Source organism: Cotesia glomerata, linkage group LG8 (genome assembly GCF_020080835.1).
Source record: "Cotesia glomerata isolate CgM1 linkage group LG8, MPM_Cglom_v2.3, whole genome shotgun sequence".
Classification (NCBI taxonomy): domain Eukaryota; kingdom Metazoa; phylum Arthropoda; class Insecta; order Hymenoptera; family Braconidae; genus Cotesia; species Cotesia glomerata.
Window position 1 is genome coordinate 3,507,553 of NC_058165.1, and position 27,831 is coordinate 3,535,383.

The window sequence follows — 27,831 nt, forward strand, 5'->3', positions numbered from 1 at the left end:
ATCTTAGTACAGTACAACCTGGTTATAAGTTACATCGGATGATCTACTCACTCTTACGGCAGTTATATCTTTATCTATATCTCCATTTATACATAAAATATTTCATGTAAGTAGAAGAAATAAAGAAATATAACCAATTTGTATTGTACCATCAATCGTAAATGATCATGAATATGATCATGATTATTGCGTAAACAAAACATAGTTAGTAACAAATGACTAATGTCAATCGCGGTAACGAAAGCATTTTATGCTCCCGCTGTTATAGAGAGCGAATGTGTAGCTTTACCAATGCACGAATCTTTAACTTTCTGCATCAAAATAGGTGCAAAAGATGCGTACTTTCGACCGAGGTATAAAGAAAAATGGTAAATTTTTAACGCAACGCTAAAAATCAAACTGTAATTATTGACTTACTTGGACTGGTAAAATGAATCTGACCAAAAACAGTTTCACTGTAAAAAAATCGCGCCAAGTCCACGTTCATAAGACTATTAAGAAAAAAAAATTTGTTTTTTTCTTTACAAAAAGATATAAAATAAAAAAATTAAAAAATCCAAGTAACCGATATAATTGTTTATGATTTTCGGAAATTAAAAAAAATTTTGTTGTAAATTTAAAAATTAAAAAAAAATTTTGTAACGTATTTAGTGTGCGTGGTTGCAAAATATTTTACTTTTAATGAAATTCGTAAAATTTATTTACTAGACTTTAAAAAAATTGAAATACACAATGACGCACACCAAGTACGTTCCGTAAATTTTTTTTTAATTTTAAAATTTACAACAAAATTTTTTTTAATTTCCGAAAATTATAAACAATTATATCGGTTACTTGGATTTTTTAATTTTTTTATTTTATATCTTTTTGTAAAGAAAAAAACAAATTTTTTTTTCTTAATAGTCTTATGAACGTGGACTTGGCGCGATTTTTTTTACAGTGAAACTGTTTTTGGTCAGATTTTAGTATTTTTTGTAATTATAATAAAAATTTACAATTGGTACCAACTTAAGTCTCGCGTTGACTGCATTTTTTATAGCAAACTATCCTCTTGAAGCTACAGTTTATGTAAAAATAATTCCAGCGCACCCTGGCGGGTGTAGATGCAAGCCGTGAAATATCTTTTTTTAACTGTAGTTTCCCATCTAATGAAGGATTACTATGCATTCTCGAATTATTTAGTCTGTGGCAGATCACTTTGCCCATCGAAAAAAAGTCAGGATCGAAATTTTTGCGTTGCTATAGTCTGTGCTGATTAAATTTAGTAATTTCAAGTAGATTAATTGTTATAAGTGAATATAATTAATTAATAACAGTAAAATAAAGTATGAATTACTGTTATAATATACAATTGAGGAAAAAAAGTACCGTAGAATTAAATAAAATTTTGCAACCTCAAAATACCGTTCTGCTTACAGTAAACACAGTCGGTAGTCTGGCGCTCCGTTGACAACGGATTTGAACGGAACTTGGCGCCAGATTCTACCGAATCTGTGGATATTTTAAAAGTATAATTTTTACTGTTTCAAATGTTAAATTCTCCCAGAGTGAGACCCCCTTCTCTTTAATCTGAGTTCCTCTTCTCTTCATAATATGGATTATATATTGAAATGGCAATTTTTACTGTTTGAATCTGTAATTTCTTAAGATGAAAGAGTCGTTATTTACTATAGTGACAGCTACTCATCACTTATTTTGGATATTAAATTATAAATTGTGGCTTTTATACTTTCTACATTGTTCTGTAATATTTATATTTTTGCCACCCCGATGTCCGCTTTACTGTTTGAAACTATAAAAATTAACCGGAATCCGAGTGAATATTACAGTTTACTTTTTTCCGTGTATGATGGTAAAAAATCATTTATTAACAGTTAACAAATCCTTCTATTAGTGCACCTAAAAAAAATGACTAAACATTCTGAAGAACCTTTTAAATTATGACAACTTGTTTTTTTTTTTTAAATATTTTTTTCAAGCCAACAAAATTTTTCTTGAGTCAAAATTTAAAGTGAAATAGATCGCGGCTAAGTAACGGAATTTGTTGAAATGTCAAGTATAATTTTGTAAGCTCGGCATGAAATTCAAGGCTAATAATTTATTCATAGAGGCTCTAGAGGTCAAAGTAGTTTCTGTATAAAATCTATTTTGATTAAACTTCCTCTGGAAACGAATTGCGAATTGAATTACAGTCGAAAGTCAGGAGCGTATTTTTATTTTCCTTACGTGTCTGTCACTTTAGCTCCTGAGTTAATTTTTAATCGTGAATTTAAAAGTCTACGCGTGTTTAAAACCCTCGAAACAAAAAAAATTCGATGAAAAAAAAGTTTATAAGTAAGTAGAGGAGATAAATGATGAAGAATAAATTTAAGGGGTGAAATAAATACGAAGCTTTGAAATGTGTTACGACGCGTTCAAGGTGATCAATTTCCATTGTCACGACTCGCGTTTACCAGCTCGGGGTACCGTACAATTTTTTTTTAAATATTTTTTTATCAAATCATTCCTTTATTTCTCAAGCCGATTTTTATTCCTTTTATTATTTTATTTTTTTTTGTTTTAAAAACTACTTTAGATTGAAAAGGACAAGGCCAATATCGAGAAAACTATAAGAATTGTCTCCAAGGATTTAAATCCATTTGCATATTCTATTTCAATATATTATTACCTTTGATAGAGATAAATTTCACTGAATTTATTCTATACATAGAATATATTTTATTTTTAATTAATTTATGCTGGGCAATATTTTATAAATATTACTAAGATTAAATGTCGAGCTTTTTTTTTTAATCAAGTTCGTATCAATGACCCTAGAGAGTCAAGTCAGTATTATAAGCTGGTATCAGCTATTTTTTATTTTTAACACGAGCTTTTCATTAATAATATTTTTCGTCGAGTCAATTTTTATATATATATATATATATATATTTTTTTTTTTCAACGTTGTAAGCTTTATACGAGGTCACTCTGAATAAAAAAAAATACTACCTTGCTAAAAAGTTCGATGTATTTTTAGTACTCATTTTGACAAACGAAAAGTCTTTAAAAATATTGATAATTAAGAAATGACGTAGTATCTTGGAAACTAATGATATTTTTAAAGATATAAGCTCATTCCGATGTTACGCTGATCGAGACTTTTCATTTGAGTACCCACAAGCACTTTTCATATATTTCATATATTTCATAAATATCACATATATATAATATATAAAATATATAAAAAAATTCATGTGGGTACTCAAATGAAAGGTCTCGATGAGTATTACATCAGAATGGACTTATATTTACGAAAATGTTAATAATTTAGGAACGACTATTGTATATTGTTAACTAATGATGTTTTTAACGATATAAGCTCATTCCGATGTTACACTCATCAAGACCTTTCATTTGAGTACCCACATCAATTTTTCATATATTTTATATATTTATATATTTTAGAAATACCATATATATATATATATATAAAAAATTGATGTGGGTATTAAAATGAAAGGTCTCGATGAGTGTAACATCGTAATGAGTTTATATCGTTAAAAATCTCAATAATTAAGAAATTACGTTGTATCTTGTCACCTAATGATGTTATCAAAGATATAAGCTCATCTTGATGTTACATTCATCGAGACCTTTCATTTGAATACCCACAAGAATTTTTTTATATATTTATATGTTTTATATATATGATATTTATGAAATATATAAAATATATAAAAAATTGATGTGGGTACTCAAATGAAAGGTCTCGATTAGTATAATCTCGAGATGAGCTTATATTTTTAAAAATATCAATAATTAAGAAATGACGTTGTATCTTGTCACCTAATGATGTAATTAAAGATATAAGCTCATCTTGATGTTACATTCATCGAGACCTTTCATTTGAATACCCACAAGAATTTTTTTATATATTTATATGTTTATATATATGATATTTATGAAATATATAAAATATATAAAAAATTGATGTGGGTACTCAAATGAAAGGTCTCGATTAGTATAATCTCGAGATGAGCTTATATTTTTAAAAATATCAATAATTAAGAAATGACGTTGTATCTTGTCACCTAATGATGTAATTAAAGATACAAACTCATCTTGATGTTACATTCATTGAGACCTTTCATTTGAGTACCCACATGTTTTTTTTTATATACTTCATATATTTTATATGTATGATATTTATGAAATATATAAAATATATAAAAAATTGATGTGGGTACTCAAATGAAAGGTCTCGATTAGTATAATCTCAAGATGAGCTTATACCTTTAAAAATATTATTAGTTGACAAGATACAATGTAATTTCTTAATTATCGACATTCTAAGAGATATAAGCTCATCTCAATGTTACACTTATCCTTTCATTTGAGTACTCACGTGGCGATTATAGTATTTAAAATCTAATTATCACTATAAAATAATAATTTCGCAAAGAGCACTATCAGAAGAAGTGAAAAGTTTTTGAGTAAGTAAAAAAAGTTTAATGTTAAAATAGTTTTAATTATAAATTTTATTTAGTAAAAAGTTGCAATAGCAAATATTAATTCTGTTAGCCGTAAGTAAATCTCGTTAGAGAGAAGTAAGCGAAAAAAGTAAGCTCTCAAAGAGCAACCACGTTTTCAATAAGAGCTATTGGATTATTTTTTTGTGATAAATTTCCCGAGCAGATAATTATATAACTCTTAAAGAGTTAAATTGTTGGTTCAACCGGATATTATTTTTCTGGTATATACAGACACTACGCGGAATTAAGTGTATGAGGTTGAGTAAAAAAAGTTTCAATCTTTTTATGAGTTTCATTTGGTAGCTTGTACTTACTGTCAGAGTATTTCGTTTCACGAGACGAAGACGGACACAACGAAAGCCCAAACTTAAGTTTAATAAAAAAAAATACTATTAAATTGTTGAGGTCGGGGACTGAAACTTGATAAACAAGTCATCGAATAAACTTTTCATTTTATCTTCTATTTCGTACTCATTAATGCCGGGTTCGTTTACTCCAAGTTAAATCTTTTTGTTAAATAATTGTACAGTTCTATTTTTTTACATTATTTTTCGAGATCTTCAACTCAAATAATTAAAATTAAATTGTTCGAAACACGGCTCGTTATCAACAATCCTCTAATTATTCCAAGCTAATTAAATTGTATGCTAACCAAAGTTGGAATAATTGCAGCGGTGATAACAGTTCAAGAGCTGTCTAATGTTAACATTGTCGGGTTTGTTTTTAAAATTTTACCACTGCATAATTGATAATTAGTAACACGCGGTAACGCAATAATTATCCAGCCAGAGTTCAAAGCCCTTCATTAGTCTGTCGACAAAATATTTTTGGTGTAATTATTTAAAAGTGAGGCTTCATTTATTTTTGATAAAAAATTACAATTCTTTATTTCAAAATCTTTTTTTTTTTGGCAAATTTAATAAAAATTATGCTTGCTTTTTTTTTTAAGTAAAATAAAATCATTAAAAATAAATGAAATTTCAATTTTTTGAGAGAAAATTTGTTAAAATAAATTATTTTTTAACAATTTTTTTAGTTTTGAGTTACGAGTGTAATTACGCATAAGAAATTCTTTCCTTCCGCTGTTACTGTTAGAGTTGTAGCGTGTACTTCTCACAGGGAGTAAATGTTAAACTTTCATCCCTGCTATTAGGGGCGAAAGTACGTACTTTCGACCGAGGTATGAAGAAAAAAATATTTAAAAAATTAAGATTCTGCATTACTGTGGATGCTTCTCTGAATAAGGGCGCGTCCATTAATTACGTGAGGTGTTCTAGGGGGGGAGGGGATCATGCTAAATCTTACCAAATCTCACTTAAGGGGAAGGGGGGGGGGATCTTAACAAATATCACGTAATTTTTTCTCTAGCAGAAAACAATGTAAAATTGCGTGAAAAAGTATTTCTATAACAAAATTTGGCCAAATTTGACACAATACACTGATAGAAGGATTTGTTTATAGTTAAAAAGATTTGTTAATATTTAACAAATTATTTATTTGAAGCCATTTGTTAGTCCTTAACAAATATTTCTTAGTATTTAAAAAGATTTATTAATATTTAATAAATGAATATCAGATTTATTAAATACAAACAAATCATTTTAAATACTAAGAAATATTTATTTAATATTAAAAAATGGTCTCTAATAAATGATTTGTTAGCTATTAACAAATATTATTTAATACAAATAAATCCTTCTATCAGTGTAGTGTTTGTCGTATTCGTCTGAACCCTGCAGAGCAGCAAAGTAGCGCTCGATTGTTTAATTTGATTATTGATCGATAGGATTCACTAATTTTTTAGGTATAGATTTCTTTAGAAATCTATCGGTGGTAGCCGGTCTCATGTCGTAATTTTAATACAATTTTGTCATAATATGTTTAATTATCTTCAATTTAAACTATTGTTCGTCGACTTTTAATACTTTTTTCAATTTATTTCGTAGTTGAGAAAATTCAAAAAAAATCAATAATAAATTAAATTTTAGCTTTTATCATCAAATGACTTTTATATGTAAAAAATCCTATTTTTTAGGTAGATATCTTTAGATATCTATTTGCTGTAGTCAGTCTCATATCGTTATTTGCAAAAATATAATAAAAAATAAATTTTAGGACATTACGGCCTTTTAATAACGTGTTTTTTTCAATATTCAAACAAGAAATCTACCTATCCATGTCGGGTGTAGCCGAATGGCACTTTTTTTCTCAATAATCCAACCCGTTTACAGCCAAAACATAAATTTTGAATAATCTCGCGTGAGATTAGGGGAGGGGGAGGGAGTTGAGGAAAATCTTACGAAATCTTATCAAGGGGGGAGGGGGGGTTAAAAAATTCTCAAAAATGCCTCACGTAATTTATGGACGCCCCCTAAACTAAAATCAGCTGTAGTGCAGTGTAGTGCACAAAAAATCGGGATTAAATTCGGATTGAATTTATATTTAAATTTTTATTTGTCTAAAACAAGTTTCAATGCCAAATTTTTCGAAAAAAATTTGAAATTTCCAAAATAATCACAATTTTCAATAAAATTCAGATTAAAAAAAAAAATTTAATTAAAAAAATCAAATTTTCAAAAAAATATTTTAATATTTCAAAGAAAAAAATGTACATTACCTAAAATATGGATGTAGTTAATTGATTTAATTAAGTAAACTTAAGATGGTAAATCTTCGATTGTAACAGTTAGAATTTATAATAATTACAATTATTATTTTCGATAGTAATCGTTACCATTATTAATAGTAACTATTACAATTGTCAATGATACCACCTATTATTTTATTACTAATTAATTTTATTATCATTTTAGATAATAGGAGTTACTATTTTTGTATAGTAGGTAGTATAATTAATTTTTCTCCGTGAATTAAATGTTAATAATTATTCAATGAGTAAATTTACTGGAAAATTTTCTCAAAAATGTTATTAATTAATTTAAAAATTAATTTTAAGATGCATGACAAAAGTATTTCTACGTATTATTTTTTTATAAACATTCTTTACACTAGGAGGGTATTTGGATCTCCTTAATAAATTTCTTTAATAAAATAAAAATTATTAATAGTGTTTTAAAATAAAAAATTTCATCATTTCTCTCAAAAAATAATTATATATCCAAGTCTTTTATAAAAAAGTATTTGTGTTAGCCCAGAATTGTCAGACAATAAAACATAAATTTAGTTGAAAACAAAAGCATTAATATTTAACAAGTATCCTTTTATTCGGATATTGAAAAAATTCTTTGTTCTTTAAAAAAAAGTATCTTAAAATAGTTTATGTCAATGGTAAATCGCCGGATATTGAAACCCGTCAGATCTTCTATAGCACATAGATTCTATACGGCAACAAATCTCTCGCTTGACGACTATTATATCCCGAAGGAGAGACAGTATGTCTATTCGCGAGACCAAAAAATATTTTAGGATTGCTTTCATGTTCAACAATTGAGACGAGCTTTTTTTACTCGCCTCCAGTTTGCTTTTCCAGCTATCGAATTTATGTCCATTTGTTTTCATCCGTCCCCTGCAACCACTTTAATTGCCGAGTTTTTCTGTTTAATGGATCATAAAACTCTTCATTGTCATGGAAATATTTTCTTCTATTAATGTTCCGGTTTTTTTTTTATTTTATAGCCAACATAAATTATTTATTTTCCGCTACAGACTTGGAGATTTAAAATTTTAATGCCGATTAATTGGACAGTAGGTTAAATAAAACAAATTAAATTGTTGGTTAATTAAAAAATTAAATAAAAGTTTAATCATTTATTTCTAGTGAGTTTAATAAAATTAAAGGATGTATTAAAATTTCAACGCGATTACCAGACGGAAAATCGTAATCCGAGTTTAGTAAGCGCCCGGAAAAGTTTTAATTTTGTCTGTTGGATTATAAATTCTTCCGGGAAAATAAACTCGATACGTTTATAATTATTCGAACTTTCAGCGGAAAAAAAGTTGCGCTTTTTTGGTAATTATATAAATTACACTGATAGAAGGATTTGTTTATGTTTAATAAGCTTTATTAACTATTAATAAATGATTTTTTAACATCAAAGGATTTAATAAATATTTATGAACAGTTAATAAATTATTTATTAAATACGTATTTATTAAATGTTAATAAATATTTGTTAACAGTTAACAAATATTTATTTAAAATAAAAAGCAAAAATAGCAATTTTCTTTTGACACTTTTTATAACTCTATAGCTGGAATACATGATAATAATTAAATTCACTAAATAAATTAACGTTTTTAATATTTGAAAATATAAAAGATAATTATGAGCTGTGATAGAATTTGCTATTTTATAATTAACGTTATTATAATGTAATATAATTAATGCAAATAATTTATAAAGATGATTTTTGTTTATAAGCAATCTTGATATCATATGACATTGCAAGCCAAACAAATTCACTCAACAAAATATTTATTAACTGTTAATAAATATTTGTTAAATATTAATAAATACTTATTATTATTAACTATTGGGGCATTCCATGCAAAATTCTAATTTAGTCCTAATTTATTATTAAAAGTTTATATTTTACTAATTTCCAAAGAAAATTTTTTTTAATCAATAAGAAAATCGATTTTTCTCTTCTAGTAACTTTTCAGTCGTACTAACTTATATCCAGGATAAATGTTGTTTCAATAGTTTTAACAACAAATTCATTTTATGTTTGTTATTAACTAACATATTTATTATTATAGTTTTAAGAACAAATTTTGTTTATGTTCGTTATTAATTAACACCTAAGTTTATCAAGATCGTGTTGTCAGCATGCTAAATCCTTTATTTGTGTTTTTTAATTAGTTTTTTTTAATGATCCTAAATAATTTATAGTTAAATATATAAATAATAATGTTTCTAAGGTTGAAATAATATAAAAGTCTTTTTAATAAACAACTTGATGTAGACATTTTGTACTTGTCCCACCAGTCACAAATGCCTGTCCCACCAGTCACAATAAAAACAAATTTTTTTAATTGTTTCTACGTAGGTAATCACTCTAATTCTTCATAATATTGAATGTTTGTACGATAAATTTTGTATTGAGAGGAAAGTATTTTTTAAAAGTTTAATGGCCGAACTGAAATTGGACTTTAAGTATACCTTGGTAAGAGAAAAGGATTTTTCTTAGTCCCACCAGTCACACTCAGTCAAATGATAATTACGAGAAACTTAAAAAGTAATCGAGGTTTTTGAGAAAGAGATGTTTTTAATTAGTTATTCTTCTGTATTATAAGATAAATTTTACTATAGGGGCATTCTATGCGAAATGGGAAAATGAGTAAAATTTTTTAATTTCTCTAATTCATTCTAATTTAGTCCTAATTTATTATTAAAATTCTAGATTTTACTAATTTGCAAAGAAAATTTTTTTTTAATCAATAAGAAAATCAATTTTTCGCTCCTAGTAACTTTTCAGCCGTACTAACTTGTATCCGGGTCAAATGTTGTTTTAATAGTTTTAAAAATAAATTCATTTTATGTTTGTTATTAACTAACATATTTATCATTATAGTTTTAAGAACAAATTTTGTTTATGTTCATTATTAATTAACACCTAAGTTTATCAAGATCGTGTTGTCAGCATGCTAAATCCTTTATTTGTGTTTTTTAATTAGTTTTTTTTAATTATCCTCAATAATTTATAGTTAAATATATAAACAATAGTTTCTAAGGTTGAAATAATATAAAAGTCTTTTTAATAAACAACTTGATGTAGACATTTTGTACTTGTCCCACCAGTCACAATAAAAACAAATTTTTTTAATTGTTTCTACGTAGGTAATCAGTCTAATTCTTCATAATATTGAATGTTTGTAGGATTAATTTTGTATTGAGAGGAAAATATTTTTTAAAAGTTTAATGGTCGAACTAAAATTGGACTTTAAGTATACCTTGATAAGAAAAAAGGATTTTTCTTAGTCCCACCAGTCACACTCAGTCAAATGATAATTTCGAGAAACTTAAAAAGTAATGGAGGTTTTTGACAAAGGGATCTTGTTAATTAGTTATTCTTCTATATTATAAGATAAATTTTACAATAGTATAAGTTTCAGTCAGATAATTATATCTTATAATTGATGGAATTCCAGAGTCAAATGTCCTACCAGTCACTATGGAATGCCCCTATTAATAAATGTACTTTCCTCCAAAATAAATATTTATTGAATATTAAAAAATATTTATTAAAATTTAATAAATTAAATAATTCTCTTCAAATAAATTAAATTATTAATAGTTAATAAATCCTTCTATCAGTATACTCTGAATTTACTGAAGAAGTTTTTTCATTAAAAATTCCAAAAATAAATTTTAAATTTGTAATTTATTAATTTATTTTTCCATTTAGCTATTTGTCTTTGCATAGTAAATTTTAAAATTGTCACCTTTTCTTCACAAATCCTACATTAGTTTTTTCTGATTAACCTCATTCCATTAATTCGCGTAATCTAAGCGGTCCCGAATAAAAATCATTTTTTATTCTCGTTTCCTCCCGCATTTTTATTACCCACGTAGCATGAATTTTCATCGGATAAATTTATAAGTACAAAGCAAATAGTCAGAAATAAATTCCGATCACGCAGTGAACTATAATAGGCTCTGATCTCAGGTGAATTATTATTTTTACACTTGTTACATCTTATCTTATTGCATAATGCCCTAGAAAATTTATTTCTGAAATTTCATGTTGAAATATAAATAGAAATGATGATCATTAAATATTTTCATTCAACCGGAACGTGAAGATACATTAAATAAATAAAAAAAGGTAGTACATTTTCTCCATTATCGATGCCGATGATAAAATATATTTTAGTGACAATAGAAAATATTTGCTCACTCCCCAAAAATTTGTTTATCATCTGAAAAAAACAGATTAAAGCAAATAACGGGAATGATAAACAAATTGGACAAATATTTTTTTTTTATTCATCTCTGTGATATTTTTCAGTCAAATGAAAGATAAAATAGCGCCATTTAATATTCATGATGAATATTAAAAAAGAAATTTATCTAAAAAAAAAAAAATTTATTATATATGAAAGATTGTTCAACGATGAAATCCAAAAATTTATTTTTAATTTTTCAAACTACGAATTAAATTAAAAAAAGGATACTAATGGAAGAATTTAGTTCTATTTAATAAGATTTAGTAACAAAAATTTAATTACCAAATATTTAGTAATAGTTACTAAATTATTTATTAAAGCCCATTTATTTCCACCAAATAAATATTTAGTAGTATTTAACAAATTATTTATTGCTACGCAATAAGTCGTTTATTGGTATTAAAGAAATTCATTTTTTAACTAATTTTTAGCGTACAACCTAACTTATTATTTATTATTATTATTATGAGTTTTACTTGTATACCGTTTTCTGGTTTTTACAAGGCTAATTGTCTCAGCTTCTCCGCATATAGTCTTTTTTCAACTCTTTATTATCAACATATGCTCCGCTCTATATTATCAACACAATCTTTCAACTCTTTTATTACACGCTTTATATTAGCTTCACTTGTATGTCAGTTTGTCAGTATGTCAGTATGTAACTCTCCGTGGGTAATTTGCGCGCCTGAATATTTTTGATAATCAACAAATAATAGTTTAAAAAAACTAAAAAATCACGCTTTTATAAATAAACCAAACTAAAAAGTAAAAAATAAATAATAGTTTAAAAAAACTAAAAACACGCTTTTTATAGAAAACCAAATCCGAACAAAAACAGTTTCACTGTAAAAAAGTCGCACCAAGTCCACGTTCATAAGACTATTAGGAAAAAAAATTTTTTTTTTCTTTACAAAAAGATACAAAATAAAAAAATTAAAAAATCCGAGTAACCGATATGATTGTTTATGATTTTCGGAAATTAAAAAAAATTTTATTGTAAATTTAAAAATTAAAAAAAAAATTTTAGAACGTATTTAGTGTGCGCGGTTGCAAAATATTTTACTTTTAATGAAATTCGTAAAATCTATTTACTAGGACTTTAAAAAAATTGAAATACACAATGACGCACACCAAGTACGTTCTAAAATTTTTTTTTAATTTTTAAATTTACAAAAAAATTTTTTTTAATTTCCGAAAATCATAAACAATCATATCGGTTACTCGGATTTTTTAATTTTTTTATTTTGTATCTTTTTGTAAAGAAAAAAAAAATTTTTTTTCCTAATAGTCTTATGAACGTGGACTTGGTGCGACTTTTTTACAGTGAAACTGTTTTTGTTCGGATTTTAGTATTTTTTGTAATTATAATGAAAATTTACAATTGATAACAACTTAAATCTCGTGTTGACTGCATTTTTTACTGCAAACTATCCCCTTAAAGCTACAGTTTATGTAGATGTAATTCCAGTGCACCCTGGCGGCCATAGATGCAAGCTATGAATCACTTTTTACTGTAGTTGCGTGTCTATAGGAAGGATTACTACACATTTTTATTTTATCTAGTCTGTGGCGCTGATATTCCCCATCGAAAAAAAGTCAGGATCGAAATTTCTGGGCTTACTATAGTTTGTGCTGATAAAATTTAATAATTTTAAGTGAATTAAGTGTTATAATTGATTATAATTAATTAATATTAGTAAAATAAAGTATAAATTACTTTTATAATATATTATTTTGGAAAAAGGAGAACCATATAATTAAATAAAATTTTGCAACCTCGAAATACCGTTCTGCTTACAGTAAACACAGTCGGTAGTCTGGCGCTCCGTTTACAACGGATTTGAACGGAACTTGGCGCCAGATTCTACCGAATCTGTGGACTAAAAAATAGAAAATAAATTTAAATTAAGAATAGTGTTAAAAATTTCAATAAATATAAATTAATAATAGTGTAAATAAAAAAAATGTATTTTATTTTAAAAAAAGCGTGGGGTGCTTTTTAAGATATTATCAAAATGATAATCACTCTACTCATATCTGTCAATAAAATATTTATAGCTATTGACACCATGCACCTCACGCTTTTTTTAAAATAAAATACATTTTTTTTATTTACACTATTATTAATTTATATTTATTGAAATTTTTAACACTATTCTTAATTTAAATTTATTTTCTATTTTTTAGTTTGGTTTTCTATAAAAAGCGTGTTTTTAGTTTTTTTAAACTATTATTTATTTTATCAACATGTTCTCCGCTCTTTTTATAATCAACATGTTCTCCACTTTTTATTATCAACATGTTCTCCGCTTTTTATAATCAACATATCATTTCGCACATAATTCTATTCTCAATGCGGCTGTGGACCGACTTGTGCTTTCTGTACTGTATTTACCCTATTCCTCACCCCTTTCTATCGGTTGTTGGAATAGTAGCGATGGGGAAACCACAGAGAAAACCCATGCCAGTACAGTCGGCTACCGGAGCGATCTCCGACGGTTGGTGTTGGAACTATTCGAACAACCGTCGGGGCTCGAACCCTCGCCTCACGACATGATGCATGAACGAACTAACGGGATAATGACTTAGTCCGCTCGGCCATCATGCCACTTACAACCTAATTTTTTTACTCAAAATAAATCAAAATAATTAAAATAAATAATTTTAAGTAAAAATATAAGGTATTATGAAGAGAATAATCTCATTAAATTATAATTTTTTATTTGAGACATTTATAAAATTTAAAATTAAACAAGTTTTTAACATATCAATAATAGACTAATAGAAAAATTTAAACTAAACTTTATTGAAAAATGACATATAAGCCGTTTGGGAGTTGTGTGTTTGAGAAATAAAACTGTCTCATTTACAATTTTTAAGAATTAAGGAAGTTCGAGCGTAACTAGAAAGTCATAAGTGTTAAAATTTTTCTTTTATTGGAGTTTTTCCAATATTTGTCAAAATTCTTTATATTAATTTAAAATAATTTAAACAGTTTAATAATTGATGATTTTTAATTTTTTAATAAAATAAAGTAATAAAATGACTTTGGTATTTATTACTTGCCGGAATAAATAAACAGATTTGGCAATAGCGCGCTTGATTATACTCATAACAGAGACGTGGATGAGTGTGTGAGTTAAACATTTCTCTCTTTGTAACTATGTTTCTATCTTTTTCTTTTTTCTCAACTGTTGACGCGATATTGTCAAATCTTTATTTGAATAAATGGCTGACGATAAACCAGTTACAAACATAAAATTTGACTTCAAAAATTTCAAAAATTATATCGGTAATGTATTATTATCAAATTGTTTTTATATTTTGCAATAATCCAAGTTTCTTGTGTATAGTTTTTTATCCGTTAAAGTTGGGAGGTTAATATTGAAAAAAATAATTAAAGTCTCAACAAAACGTTTGTCCGCCATAAGAGCCCATGTATAAGGAGATAAAATATGTGATTTTAAAAATTTAATATCTAAGTAACTAAACGGTGAATCTTTTTTAAATTTTGGGATTAGATAAATGACGTATTTATTTATACGTATATTTAATTTCAAAGCTCAAAGTTGGAAATTATTTTTTACATTAGATTCGCTCGAACCTCCTTAAATTAAATTGAATTCTTTCCAATAAAGAAATTCATTTTTTAACTAATTTTAGCGTACAACCTAACTTTTTTACTCAAAATAATTAAAATAAATAATTTTAAGTAAAAATATAAGGTATTATAAAGAAAATAATCTCATTAAATTATAATTTTTTATTTGACATTTATAAAATTAAAAATTTAACAAGTTTTTAACATATCAATAATAGACTAATTGAAAAATTTAAACTAAACTCCACTGAGAAATGACATATAAGCCATTTGAGAGTATGTGTATTTTCAAAGGGAAGATAAATCTCCCAAAATCGAGCTGAATAAAATAATCTGAGTCAGTGAATAGGTTATGTATCACATTGGAATTAAAGCATAGCCATCTACCGACAATACTTACCAAAGAAATATTTAGTACCTACTACTAAATAATATTTGGTGGAAACAAATATTTATTTTGATGTAATAAGGCTTTGTTTATATTAATATAATTTATTTAGAATAAAAAAATGATTTATTAAACTGTAACAAATAATATTGATAGGTAAAAAATATTTTTTTCTCCCAAATAAATGACTAACAATTTTGTTACTAAATCAGTTTAGTACTCCGTACTAAATCCTTCTATCAGTGTATCAAAAGTCGACGAATTCTAGTTTAAATTTAAGATAATTATATGAACTTTGATATAAATTTAATAAATTTGAGCTATCTTTCACGGCTTAAAAATTATTCAAAGAAAAAGCCTCGAAATTTATTAAAAAGTTCGTCAATATCAATTAATTAAATTAAAATCATGAAAATTAGACAAAAAATAAAATAAATTAAAGGTAATTATGTAAACTTTATTATAAATTTAATAGATTTTCTCTATTTTTTACTTCTGGAAAATTATTTCCATAAAATTGGACGAAATTAAAAATTTTTAAAAATAAAAAAAAATTTTCAAACACCCACAACTCTTAAACTAACCGGTCGATTTTGCTCATCTTTTAACTTGACCTTATTATTGATTCATAGAATAAGTCCACAAAATTTCATGAAGATTGGTTAAGAATTGTGGAAGTTATCCTGCTTACATCACGCGTTATATTACACATATACATATTAAATAATTTTTTTATAATTTTAAATGCATATTTAATATATATTTCTACATTTATTTTTGCTACATTTTTAATATATATTTTTTTAATAAATTTTTTTTATAAAAGCGCGCGAAATTCAAAAATTTTAAAGTAAAATTTTTCCTAAGAGAAAAATTATCGAATTCTCTTCCTCAAATGTCAAGTATTAATTATTCAATCTACAAGTTCGAATAATTGTTATCGAGTTACAGTTAAATATCTCATGAAAGTGACATCGTTCATATTATAAGGATATAGCTAAGCAGATTAAGTGCAAGTGCTTATCAAATAACGGGGATTATCTGGTTATATACGCGTACTAGAATACCGAAATTGAAACATAGTTGTAACGTATATCCCATTAACATCCAATATGCTTGATTACTCGTATCCGCTTTGGTTGTATGTTCAATATGCAGGACTAGTCGCACTCCATCAAGATCTGACTGATGTATTAATGTTAATATTATTAACAAATGTCCGTCAAATAGGGATGTAATTTACAGACCAACACGTTGTGTGTTAATTCATATTAAATTAATCTCACTGATGCAACCGTACTACTGGCAAACCATATTATAAATTCACTTGGATAATTTATACAATGATAAATTCATGATTTTCAGTGATGATTAGTCACGGTGAATTTAAATTGTATGAAAGATTAATTTAATAAAATTTATTTAGACGTAAAGCACATTTTACAGTTTTTAGGGTAAATATTTAATATACTTTTTTTTTTATTTTGGAAAATTTTTTTCATAAATTTTATTTTATTTTGAGTTTTTAATAAATTAAAAAATTAAAAACAAATTCTTCTGATTAGTCAGTTTAGAAAAAATTGGATTGCTTAATATATATTCTGGTAAGATTTTTCTATAAGCGAGAGACGGTAGCCATCTGGCGGTGAAACCAAGAACTAACCCGCTGATAAAAGAATTTATTTTCTATTAATAATTTAATTTATTTGAAGACAATTATTTAATTTATTAAATTTTAATAAATATTTTTTAACAGTTAACTAATCATCTATATTATGAAGAAAATAAGCAAAATTTTGTGGCTAGTGTATGTATATGATAAAATGAGTTTTCATGGTTAAATTTAGTATCGTTAGAAAGGTCTTGACCTGGAGTTGTTCCTTTTCAAGACTTTAAATCGTTCTCATCAATAGTAAATATATGATGCTAAGTACTTAAGTTGCATTCTAAATGCTCTATCTTTAGATACATAATTAAGGAATGACCTTGTATCTTGAGAACTATTGACATTTTTAAAGATATAAGCTCATCCCGACAATCCACTTATTGAGACCTTTCATTTGAGTACCCACATCAATTTTTTATATATTTCATATATTTATATATTTAACAAATACCATATATATAAAATATATACACTATGCCATGTGGGTACTCAAATGAAAGCTCTTGATGAGTGTAATATCGGAATGAGCTTATATCTTTAAAAATTTTAATAATTAAGAAATGACCTTGTATCTTGTGAAATACAGACATTTTTAAAGATAAAAGCTCATCCCGATGTTACACTCATCGAAATCTTTCATTTGAGTACCCACATCAATTTTTCATATATTTTATATATATTATACATATGTATATATGAAAAATATATAAAAATGCATGTGGGTACTCAAATGGAAGCTCATAACAAGTTTAACATCGGAACGAGCTTATATCTTAAAAAATATCAATAATTAACAAACGACATTGTATCTTCTGAACTATTGACATTTTTAAAGATATAAGCTCATCCCGATGTTACACTCATCGAGACCTTTCATTTGAGTACCCACATCAATTCTTCATATATTTATATATATTATATATATGTATATATGAAAAATATATCAAAATGCATGTGGGTACTCAAATGAAAGCTTTTGGTGAGTGTAGCATAGTAATAGGCTTATACCTTAAAAAATGTCAATATCTAAGAAATGACCTTGTATCTTGAGAACTTGAGTTCACAAAATACAAGGTCATTTCTTAATTATTGATCTTTTTCAAGATATAAGTTCATCCCGATGTTACACTCATCGATACCTTTCATTTGAGTACCCACATCAATTTTTTATATATTTATATATATTATATATATGTATATATGAAAAATATATAAAAATGCATGTGGGTACTCAAATGAAAGCTCTTGATGAGTGTAACATCGGGATGAGCTTATATTTTTAAAAATGTCAATAGTTAAGAAATTACAGTACAATTTAACAAAAATCATTATTTAATAAAGCAAAATTTTATCTATTCTAGTATTTATAATAAATAAATTATATCTATATTAGTATTTATAAAAATTTAATAAATTGTATACAATAAACAATTTATTAACTATTAATAAATATTTATTAAATCCTATGATGTTAAAAAATCATTTATTACCAATCAATAAAGCTTATCAAGTATAAGCAAATCCTTCTATCAGTGCACCAAAAAAATTGTTAAAATTCACAAGAATCACAAAATATTAATAATGTTCCATTTTTATAGATTGCTTCTACGTTTAACCATTTATTCCAAACTTAGTTTTCGATTTCACCGCTAGGTGGCTAAACTTTCTCACTTCCAAAAAAATCTAACCAGAGTATATATAAGCCCCAAAAAAAAAAATTTAACTAAAAAATTAAATAACTTTACCTTAGTATCGTTGTGAATGAGCCTGAGTCGGAAATTGTCCAGCATATTCATCTGATTAACGCGGTCGATAGCCAGCTGAGCAGCGGCCAACTCGGTGAGTCCTTCATGACGTGGTTCATTACCCGTAGAGAGCTCAAAGAGCCCGAGAATAGTTACCTCTAATTTATCGTGCTCAAAGCTTTCATTTCTGCTTCTCCCGTCATACTGTTTTCTCAATACTTTTAATTTATCGTTATTATTATTATTACGAGAGATCTTGGAGTGGTTTTCCGTCTGAGGAGGAATCTTCGAGGGCACTATCGGGTTAAGAGTTGAATTGACGAGCTCAGAGTCACTTGGTGATTTATTATCATCATCATAAAGGCACCCGATACTCGCGCATTCCGGGATTATTGCTGGCTCGGATTCCGAGTGGTTTTCTTGGATGATTGGAGAGTCTTTAACATCTCGTTCGAAGACCAAGATCCCCTTGTAATTGTCTGTTGAACTAGAGATTAATCTGCTAGTGCTTACATCCAGAGATTTATTGTAATTGCTGTTGTTGTTGTTGTTGTTGTTGACGATGTTGTGATTATTATTAGCTAGTTCAGAAGTCGATTCTTGAGCTAAGGCGACGGTCTTACGGTGACAGTTTATCGGTAGGAGCAGGAGGATTAATAGCGTAATGGACCAGGCTGGCTGCGAGGGTTGGAAATTGTGAGGGTGACGCTTGCGGTGATCCGACATAGTCAGTCGTCGTTTACTCGACGACTTCGGGGGACTTTCAATCTCAACTTGGACATCTGGAACAAAATTTGAGTTTGTCAGATTAATATTTGATCATTATTTTGTTCAAGTTTGAAAAGGATCAAGCTTCAAAGATGGGAGTCGATGGAAATTTTAGTTTGAAGTATATGTCAATAGTTTGTAAATTTGATTTTATCAAAATTTTTGGCTCAAGAAAATTTGAAGGAAGACCGAAGTTGTGTTGGTCGAAGTAAAAATTTTGAGAGAAATTCTATTTTTGGTGGAAGTCATTTTTTCGTAGATCATAAATACTTGATACAATAATTTTTTATATTTGATCAAGATTTTTAGATACTTTAGGGAAGCAGCGCCACCTACTTCAGCTGAGAAAAAAATTTTCTCACCTTGAGAAAATTTTTCTCGAGAATATTTGATACCCATTTTATATTATTTCAGCGTGAAATAATTATAATAATAAATAATTATAAATAAATGTATAAATAATTATACATATTGAATGAAAAAAAATGATGAAATATTATTTGATCTTCCCATTTGTCATGTTAATCAATAAAAATATTAATGAAAATTTACTTTTATCTTTATAATTAATTTTTTGGAGCAAGAGAGAAATTTTCTCAAGACAAAAAAATTAACTTCTATCAAGAACTAAATTTTTTGGAGCAAGAGGCTGAATTTTCTCAAAACAACAAAATTTTCTTGACTTAAATAAATTTATTTGGATCAAGATACGTACTTCTTAAAGCAAGAGAATTAATTTTGTTGGAATAAGTGAAATTTCTTGTCAAAAAAAAATTTTTTTTTCGCTCAAGAAAATAATTAGGCAGAAAAATATTTTCTTGGCTCAAGTGAACCTTTTTTTCTGTGTACATCTTTAAAAATATCAATAATTAAGAAATTACCTTGTATCTTGAAAACTATTGACATTTCTAGGGATATAAGCTCTTCCTGATGTTACACTCATCGAGACCTTTCATTTGAGTACCCACATCAATTTTTTCATATATTTATGCACATTATATATAAGGATATATGAAAAATATATGAAAATGCATGTGGGTACTCAAATGAAAGCTTTTGATGAGTATAACATCGGGATGAGCTTATATATTTAAAAATATCAATAATTAAGAAATGACCTTGTATCTTATAAACGATTGACATTTTTAAAGATATAAGCTCATTCCGATGTTACATTCATCGAGATCTTTCATTTGAGTACCCACATTATTTTTTCATATATTTATATATATATTATATATATGTATATATGAAAAATAAATCAAAATGTATGTGGGTACTCAAATGAAAGCTCTTGATGAGTGTAATATCAGGATGAGCTTACATCTTAAAAAATATCAATTATTAAGAAATGACCTTGTATATTGTGAACTATTGACATTTTTAAAGATATAAGCTCACCCTGACATTATACTCACCGAGACCTTTCATTTGAGTACCCACATCATTTTTTTATATATTTATATATATGTATATATTTATATATATGTATATATTTATATATATGTATATATATATATATATATATATATATATATATATGAAAGTTATATAAAAATGCATGTGGGTACTCAAATGAAAGGTCTTGATGAGTGTAACATCGGGATGAGCTTATATCTTAAAAAATTTCAATTATTAAGAAATGACATTGCATCTTGTCACCTGATGATATTTTCAAAGATATAAGATCACCTCGACATTACACTCATCGAGACCTTTCATTTGAATACTCACACCAATTTTTCATATATTTTATATATTTATATATATTATATATGTATATATGGAAAATATATCAAAAATGCATGTAGGTACTTAAATGAAAGCTCTTGATAAGCATAACATCAGGATGAGCTTATATCTTTAAAAACGTCTATAGTTAAGAAAGTACAGTGCAATTTAACAAAAGTCATTGATTAATAAAGCAAAATTTCATTTATTTATAGGTCACTAGTCACGGCAGTCACGAAGTGACTGCATAGTTGTCAGTTTTTAATTATTTTTTCTAATCAGAAATAATAATTTACATCACAATTATAAACAATGTATTAATTTTTTGCGATTCATTTTTACAATAGATTACACTTTCATATAAAATCTAAAATCGGTCACATCAATTAAATTTATTCTCAATCAATGGCGCTGAATTTTTTTTAAGAATACATTTTTATTATTTTCTTATCAAAAAAATTTTTTTCAATTGTATTAACAAAGAAATTTTACAATTTTTTCAACAAAAAGAATTTTTTTATAAATTTTTTCATATATTATTCAAAACGATTATTTCTATTTAGTATTAAATTCTAAAAAACCTTTTAAACCCGTAGTAAATTATCAAGATAGCTAATAAAGATTTCCATAAACTGAAAATATAAAAAAAATCAAGTAATGAGCTCCTAAAATTCACTCCTTTGTTAGTATTCACTCCTTTGGTAGTATTCGAGTAGTGAAGAGCGTATTAAGTCAGCCTGAGTTGTAAAATCACCTATTGTCAGACTACGCCGTTATAATAATATAAAAGCTATTTTATCCAATAACCTTTTCCCTTCCCCTCCCTTTATCTTTTAGAAATCTTCTGATTGGTTCGTAATCTCGTCGCTGACAATAAAAATTATAACAATAGATAATAATATACCATTATTATTAATAATTTAAAATTTATGCTCTAGTTACTGTCGACACTAAATATCATTAATTAAAAATCATTTCAATTAAATAATTACACTCTAATAAATATTTTTAATGAAAATAAAATTTTTCTATTTAACTTCAAATAAAATTTTTGAGAGTGTTTATAAATATTAAAGGTTTAATATTAAAATATTTAAAATATTAATATTTAATATTAATATTAAATATTAAAATTTTTGAGAGTGTTTAAAAATATTAAATATTTTTTTTTAAAATTACATCAGGATTGTTTGTAAAGACAGAAGGATAACATTTGAAGATAAAATATCTCTTAACTTAAAAAAAAAAGGAAAAGGAAGAAAAGGAGCAGCAATAAAATGGTAGTTCTGAGTGGTTCGAACGTGCTGGAAGGTCTTTAGGTCTTCAGGGTCGTGTTATCTTGGATTTTAGAGGACTCGAAACTTTTTAACACGCGGTCGCCGTATGGGTGTGACCAATTCGCCGTGTGTTTCTTCTCTAGTTTTAAATTTCAATGTGTTGGGATGAAATAAAACAAGAAATGAGGTAAAAAAGGATTTTAGCGGGAAGTAATATTGTGTAAAATACGGGATGATATTTTTTATACATTTGTTGAAATATTTTATAACATGTACACATGCAACTTGTCATTAATTTTATTACTACTGTTTTTTGTATAAGGGATCTTTTCATAAAGAGAGAAAAAAAAATCATTTAAAAAAATTTTAGTCAATGTTTGTAAAAAATTGAATTGTTGGAAATTTTAAAGAGTTTTATTTTTCAACTAAATATTATCCTAAATTAATTATTAACTGTCAATATTTATATATAATAATGGTATCTATATGTAGATTTATAAAATTATACATGTATACATGAAATCGCAAAAATGATTCTACGATATATTGTTAAGGTACTTCGTTGCTTTAGAATTTATAATTTCTTTGAAATTAAAAAAATAATCGAGGTAAAATCAGAATTGAAAGCTTAAATTTTGATGGAATTATTTGTTTAGTATATAGAACTATATATTGCTGGAGGGCCTGGCTAACAATTTTTGAACTTGACAAAACTAATAATTTTTGTGAAATTAAATTTTTTTTTAAGTTCCTATTATTTCATCCGAAAAATACTATATATTAAAAAATTGTTAATCATTGGAGTAACAGACGCTTAGATAGAAAAAGAGAATGTGTTATGATAATCACAAAATACCCACTGGAGTAAAAAAAATTATATAGAATTCTATATGATTCATATAGAATTCTATATGAATTATATATACATCTATATAATTATAAATGAATTACATATGCTTCTATATAATTAGATATGAATCATATATAATGATATATAGTTTTTTTAACTCGGGTATGCCTTTATATGAGTACATAAGACTACTTATGTGCTGGTAAGGGTATGAGTATATCAGACTATATGAATCCATATCAAGTTATATCAACCCTGATCAGGGATTTTTTTTTCAAGTTTATCAAAGTATATATAACTTTATAAGGTTATATCAGGGCATATCAGGACCTATTAAAAAATAATGTAAAATTAGATATGAGCATATCAAGCTATATCAAGTCTGATATAGACATATCAAATTGATAAGGCCCGATCAGGCCTGATATGGCCAATTTTCATATCAGGCCATATCAGGACATATCAAAAATTAAATATGGACTTATCAGATCATATCAGGCCAGATATGAACATATCAAAAATTTTTATATGGCCTTATCAGCTCATATCAAGTCTGATCAGAATATTTTTTCACGGGATAAGCTCATCCCGATGTTATACTCACCAAGAGCTTTCATTTGAGTACCCACATCAATTTTTCATATATTTTATATTTTTCGTAAATATTATATATATATATATATATATATATATATATATATATATATATATATATCAAATATATGAAAAAAATCATGTGGGTACTCAAATGAAAGGTCTTGATGAGTGTAATATCAAGATGAGCTCGTATCTTCAATAACATCATTTGGTGACAAGATACAACATCATCTCTTAATTATTGACATTTTTAAAGATATAAGATCACCTTGATGTTATACTCATCGAGACCTTTCATTTGAGTACCCACATCAATTTTTCATATATTTTATATATTTTATAAATATCATACACATAAAATATATGAAATATATATAAAAAATCATGTGGGTACTCAAATGAAAGGTCTTGATGAGTCTAATATCAAGATGAGCTTATGTCTTAAATAACATCATTAGGTGACAAGATTCAACATCCTATCTTAATTATTGATAATTTAAAAAATATAAGCTCACCCCGACATTACACTCATCAAGAGCTTTCATTTGAGTACCCACATGCATTTTCATATATTTTTCATATATTCATATACTTAAATATATAAAATATATGAAAAATTGATGTGAGTACTCAAATGAAAGGTCTTAATGAGTGTAATGTTGGGGTGAGCTTATATCTTGAAAAATGTCGATAATTAAGAGATTACTTTGTATCTTTAGAACTATTGACATTTTTAAAGATATAAGCACATCTTGATGTTACATTCATCAAGAGCTTTCATTTGAGTATCCACGTGCATTTTGATGTATTTTTTATATATACATATATAAAATATATATAAATATATGAAAAATTGATGTGTGTACTTAAATAAAAGGTCTCGATGAGTGTAACATTAAGATGAGCTTACACTATCGAAAATATCATTACTTAACAAGATAGAGTGTTATTTTTTAATTATTGACATTTTTAAATTAGCTCATCCTGATGTTACATTCATCAAAAGTGGCTTAGATGGCTACGTTTCTCGCTCGCAGAAAAATCTAACCAAAGTAGTGTATATGGACCTATATATAAACGTCAAACTTTTTTCTTGCATATTCCTAGCGAGCTATTAACGTCAAAAGTATAATTTAACCTTTGACGGCTAATAGTACGAGAAATCCTTCCATCAAAGCTAAAAGATCAATCCAACTGCAGCGATAAAAAATTCTGCCTTCCAATTGTCCAATTTCTATTCTCACTCGAAAAAAAACCTAGAATTTCTCGAATAAAACTTATATAGTCTCACGAAAGTAACATTTTAAACCAACAAATCAAACTCCCATACAATTCTGTTTCCGCAAGCCCTCCAGCTACTGTTCTTTTTTTTTCGTCTCAAGCAATTCATCGCCCCACTTAAAACTTTTAATTGAAATTATGAAATAAAAATAACATTCCGTTAATAATTACCTACGTAATTACCTATGTTTTTTTCATCAGTTAATTAAAAATTTTTCAATAAATTGTCCGTTTTATAAAATATATTGAATTTAGTATTTAAAATATATATATATATATATATATATATATATATATATATATATATATATATATATATATATATATACTCTTTTTTTATTAAAACTGTAAAACTATATAAAATTTCTTTGGTGAGGTGTTTTATTTAACAAATGTAAAATGCACTGAAGAAAGTTATCAGACTGACTGTAAATACTTTAAACACTACTTAAAAAAATAATCTTATTGTTTATTTACATAACACATGAGTCTTGTGTAGAACAAGGATTTTTATGGCTTAAAACAATATATATAATGCATATGAACTTGGTCTAATAATTAAATTGCACTGGCCCTGCAAAAAGCTTATTTTTATTGTACTTTGTTAAGATAATTAAGAAATTTTCTTGTATTTTAAAGAGATAATCCGGATCCAAGAAAATTATTTTAAAGATAGCTAGTTGTTTTGTTTCAACAATTTTTTGCCTTGAATTTTATCATCTTGACTTAAGAACATGTAGTACAGTCTGATGTCGATAATTCAGTCTGTACCAGTGACAACAAATGCCAATTTAATATATCGGTTTGTTTATTTGAAACACATGTAAATTGCACTGAAGGAGGTTATCAGATTGACTGTAAATACTCTAAACACTGTTTAAAAAAATTAAACTAGATAATTTACCTTTGGCACTCTCTTGCGGTCTACATCAAAGTATAGCAAATGAAATTTTTTGTTGATAATTAGATTTCTACTCTAACCTAGCTGCATTTGAATAATTCTGTCTTATAAGTTATCTAAACTAAAATAAAGAATAACCAAAAAATTAAATCAATCTCTCCGATTATATTGGTTGTACCTTTATTAGTAATTTCTTTATAGTAAAGTTTATTTAGTTGAATATATGATGGGTCCTGAGATAAGGCAGTTTTATGCGCGAACACTACCTATTTATTTAACATTTAGTTATTTTTTTTTCAATGATTAAATTTAAAAATAGAATCTATTTACGAAGGATTATTTACTCCTGCTAAGTTTAATGATTTTTTATTCAATAATTAATTAGTCAAAAAGCGTTCTAGTTTGTTCAAAATTTAAATATTTACCTATCCTACATGTTTACTTAAACTATTTTTAATTATAGTCGGCTTTATAGTTATCTTGATGACGAACAAATAAATGAATTTATTTATTCTTTCTGAGTACTCAGAAAGAAAAATTCCTTGACTGGAGAACAAAATTCTTGGCTCAAGAAAATTTGTCGGGTGCCTGAAGGAAGACCGAAGTTGTGTTGGCCGAAGTAAAAAATTTTCGAGAAATTCTATTCTTGGTGAAAGTAATTTTTTCTTAATTCAGATCATAAATACTTGATACAATTAATTTTTATATTTGATCAAGATTTTTAGATACTTTAGAGAAGCAGCTCCACCTACTTCAGCTGAGAAAAAAATTTTCTCACCTTGAGAAAATTTTTCTCGAGAATATTTACCCATTTTATATTATTTTAGCGTGCAATTATACATATTGAATGAAAAAAAATGATGAAATATTATTTGATCTTCCCATTTGTCATGTTAATCAATAAAAATATTAATGAAAATTTACTTCTATATCTATATTTAATTTTTTGGAGCAAGAGAGAAATTTTCTCAAGACAAGAAAATTAACTTCTATCAAGAACTAAATTTTTTGGAGCTCGAGGCTGAATTTTCTCAAAACAACAAGATTTTCTTGACTTAAATAAATTTTCTTGGATCAAGATACGTATTTCTTAAAGCAAGAGAATTAATTTTGTTGGAATAAGTGAAATTTCTTGTCAAAAAAAAATTTTTTTTCGCTCAAGAAAATAATTAGGAAAATATTTTCTTGGCTCAAGTAAACCTTTTTTTTTGTGCAAAAAGAAAAATTTCTGGACTGGAGAACAAATTTCTTGGCTCAAGAAAATTTTCGGGTGTCTGAAAGAAGACCGAAGTGAAAATTTTTCTTTAAATTCTCTTCTTGGTGGAAGCCACTTTTTCTTAATTCAAATTATCGTAAATACTTGATACAATAAATTTCTATATTTGATCAAGATATTTAGATGCTTTAGGGAAGCAGCGCCACCTACTTCAGCTGAGAAAAAAATTTTCTCACCTTGAGAAAATTTTTCTCGAGAATATTTACCCATTTTATATTATTTTAGCGTGCAATTATACATATTGAATGAAAAAAAATGATGAAATATTATTTGATCTTCCCATTTGACATGTTAATCAATAAAAATATTAATGAAAATTCACTTCTA

General features: G+C 26.3%; 1 protein-coding gene and 1 long non-coding RNA gene across 2 annotated transcripts in view; both read right to left on the minus strand.

Moving 5' to 3' along the window:
* Window positions 1-27,831, minus strand: part of LOC123270321 (gamma-aminobutyric acid type B receptor subunit 2) — a 112,427-nt gene that overhangs the window by 70,911 nt on the left and 13,685 nt on the right. The window contains exon 3 of the mRNA XM_044736323.1: window positions 18,824-19,605. Within this exon, the coding sequence (XP_044592258.1) occupies window positions 18,824-19,549 (726 nt within the window). The 5' untranslated portion in view covers window positions 19,550-19,605. The remainder of the gene's footprint in view (window positions 1-18,823; window positions 19,606-27,831) is intronic.
* LOC123270322 lies at window positions 1,501-17,844 on the minus strand. Its single transcript, XR_006510566.1, has 3 exons — window positions 17,833-17,844; window positions 2,454-2,456; window positions 1,501-1,689 (listed from the first exon to the last, which is right to left on the minus strand). It is a non-coding gene; the product is annotated as an uncharacterized LOC123270322 (long non-coding RNA).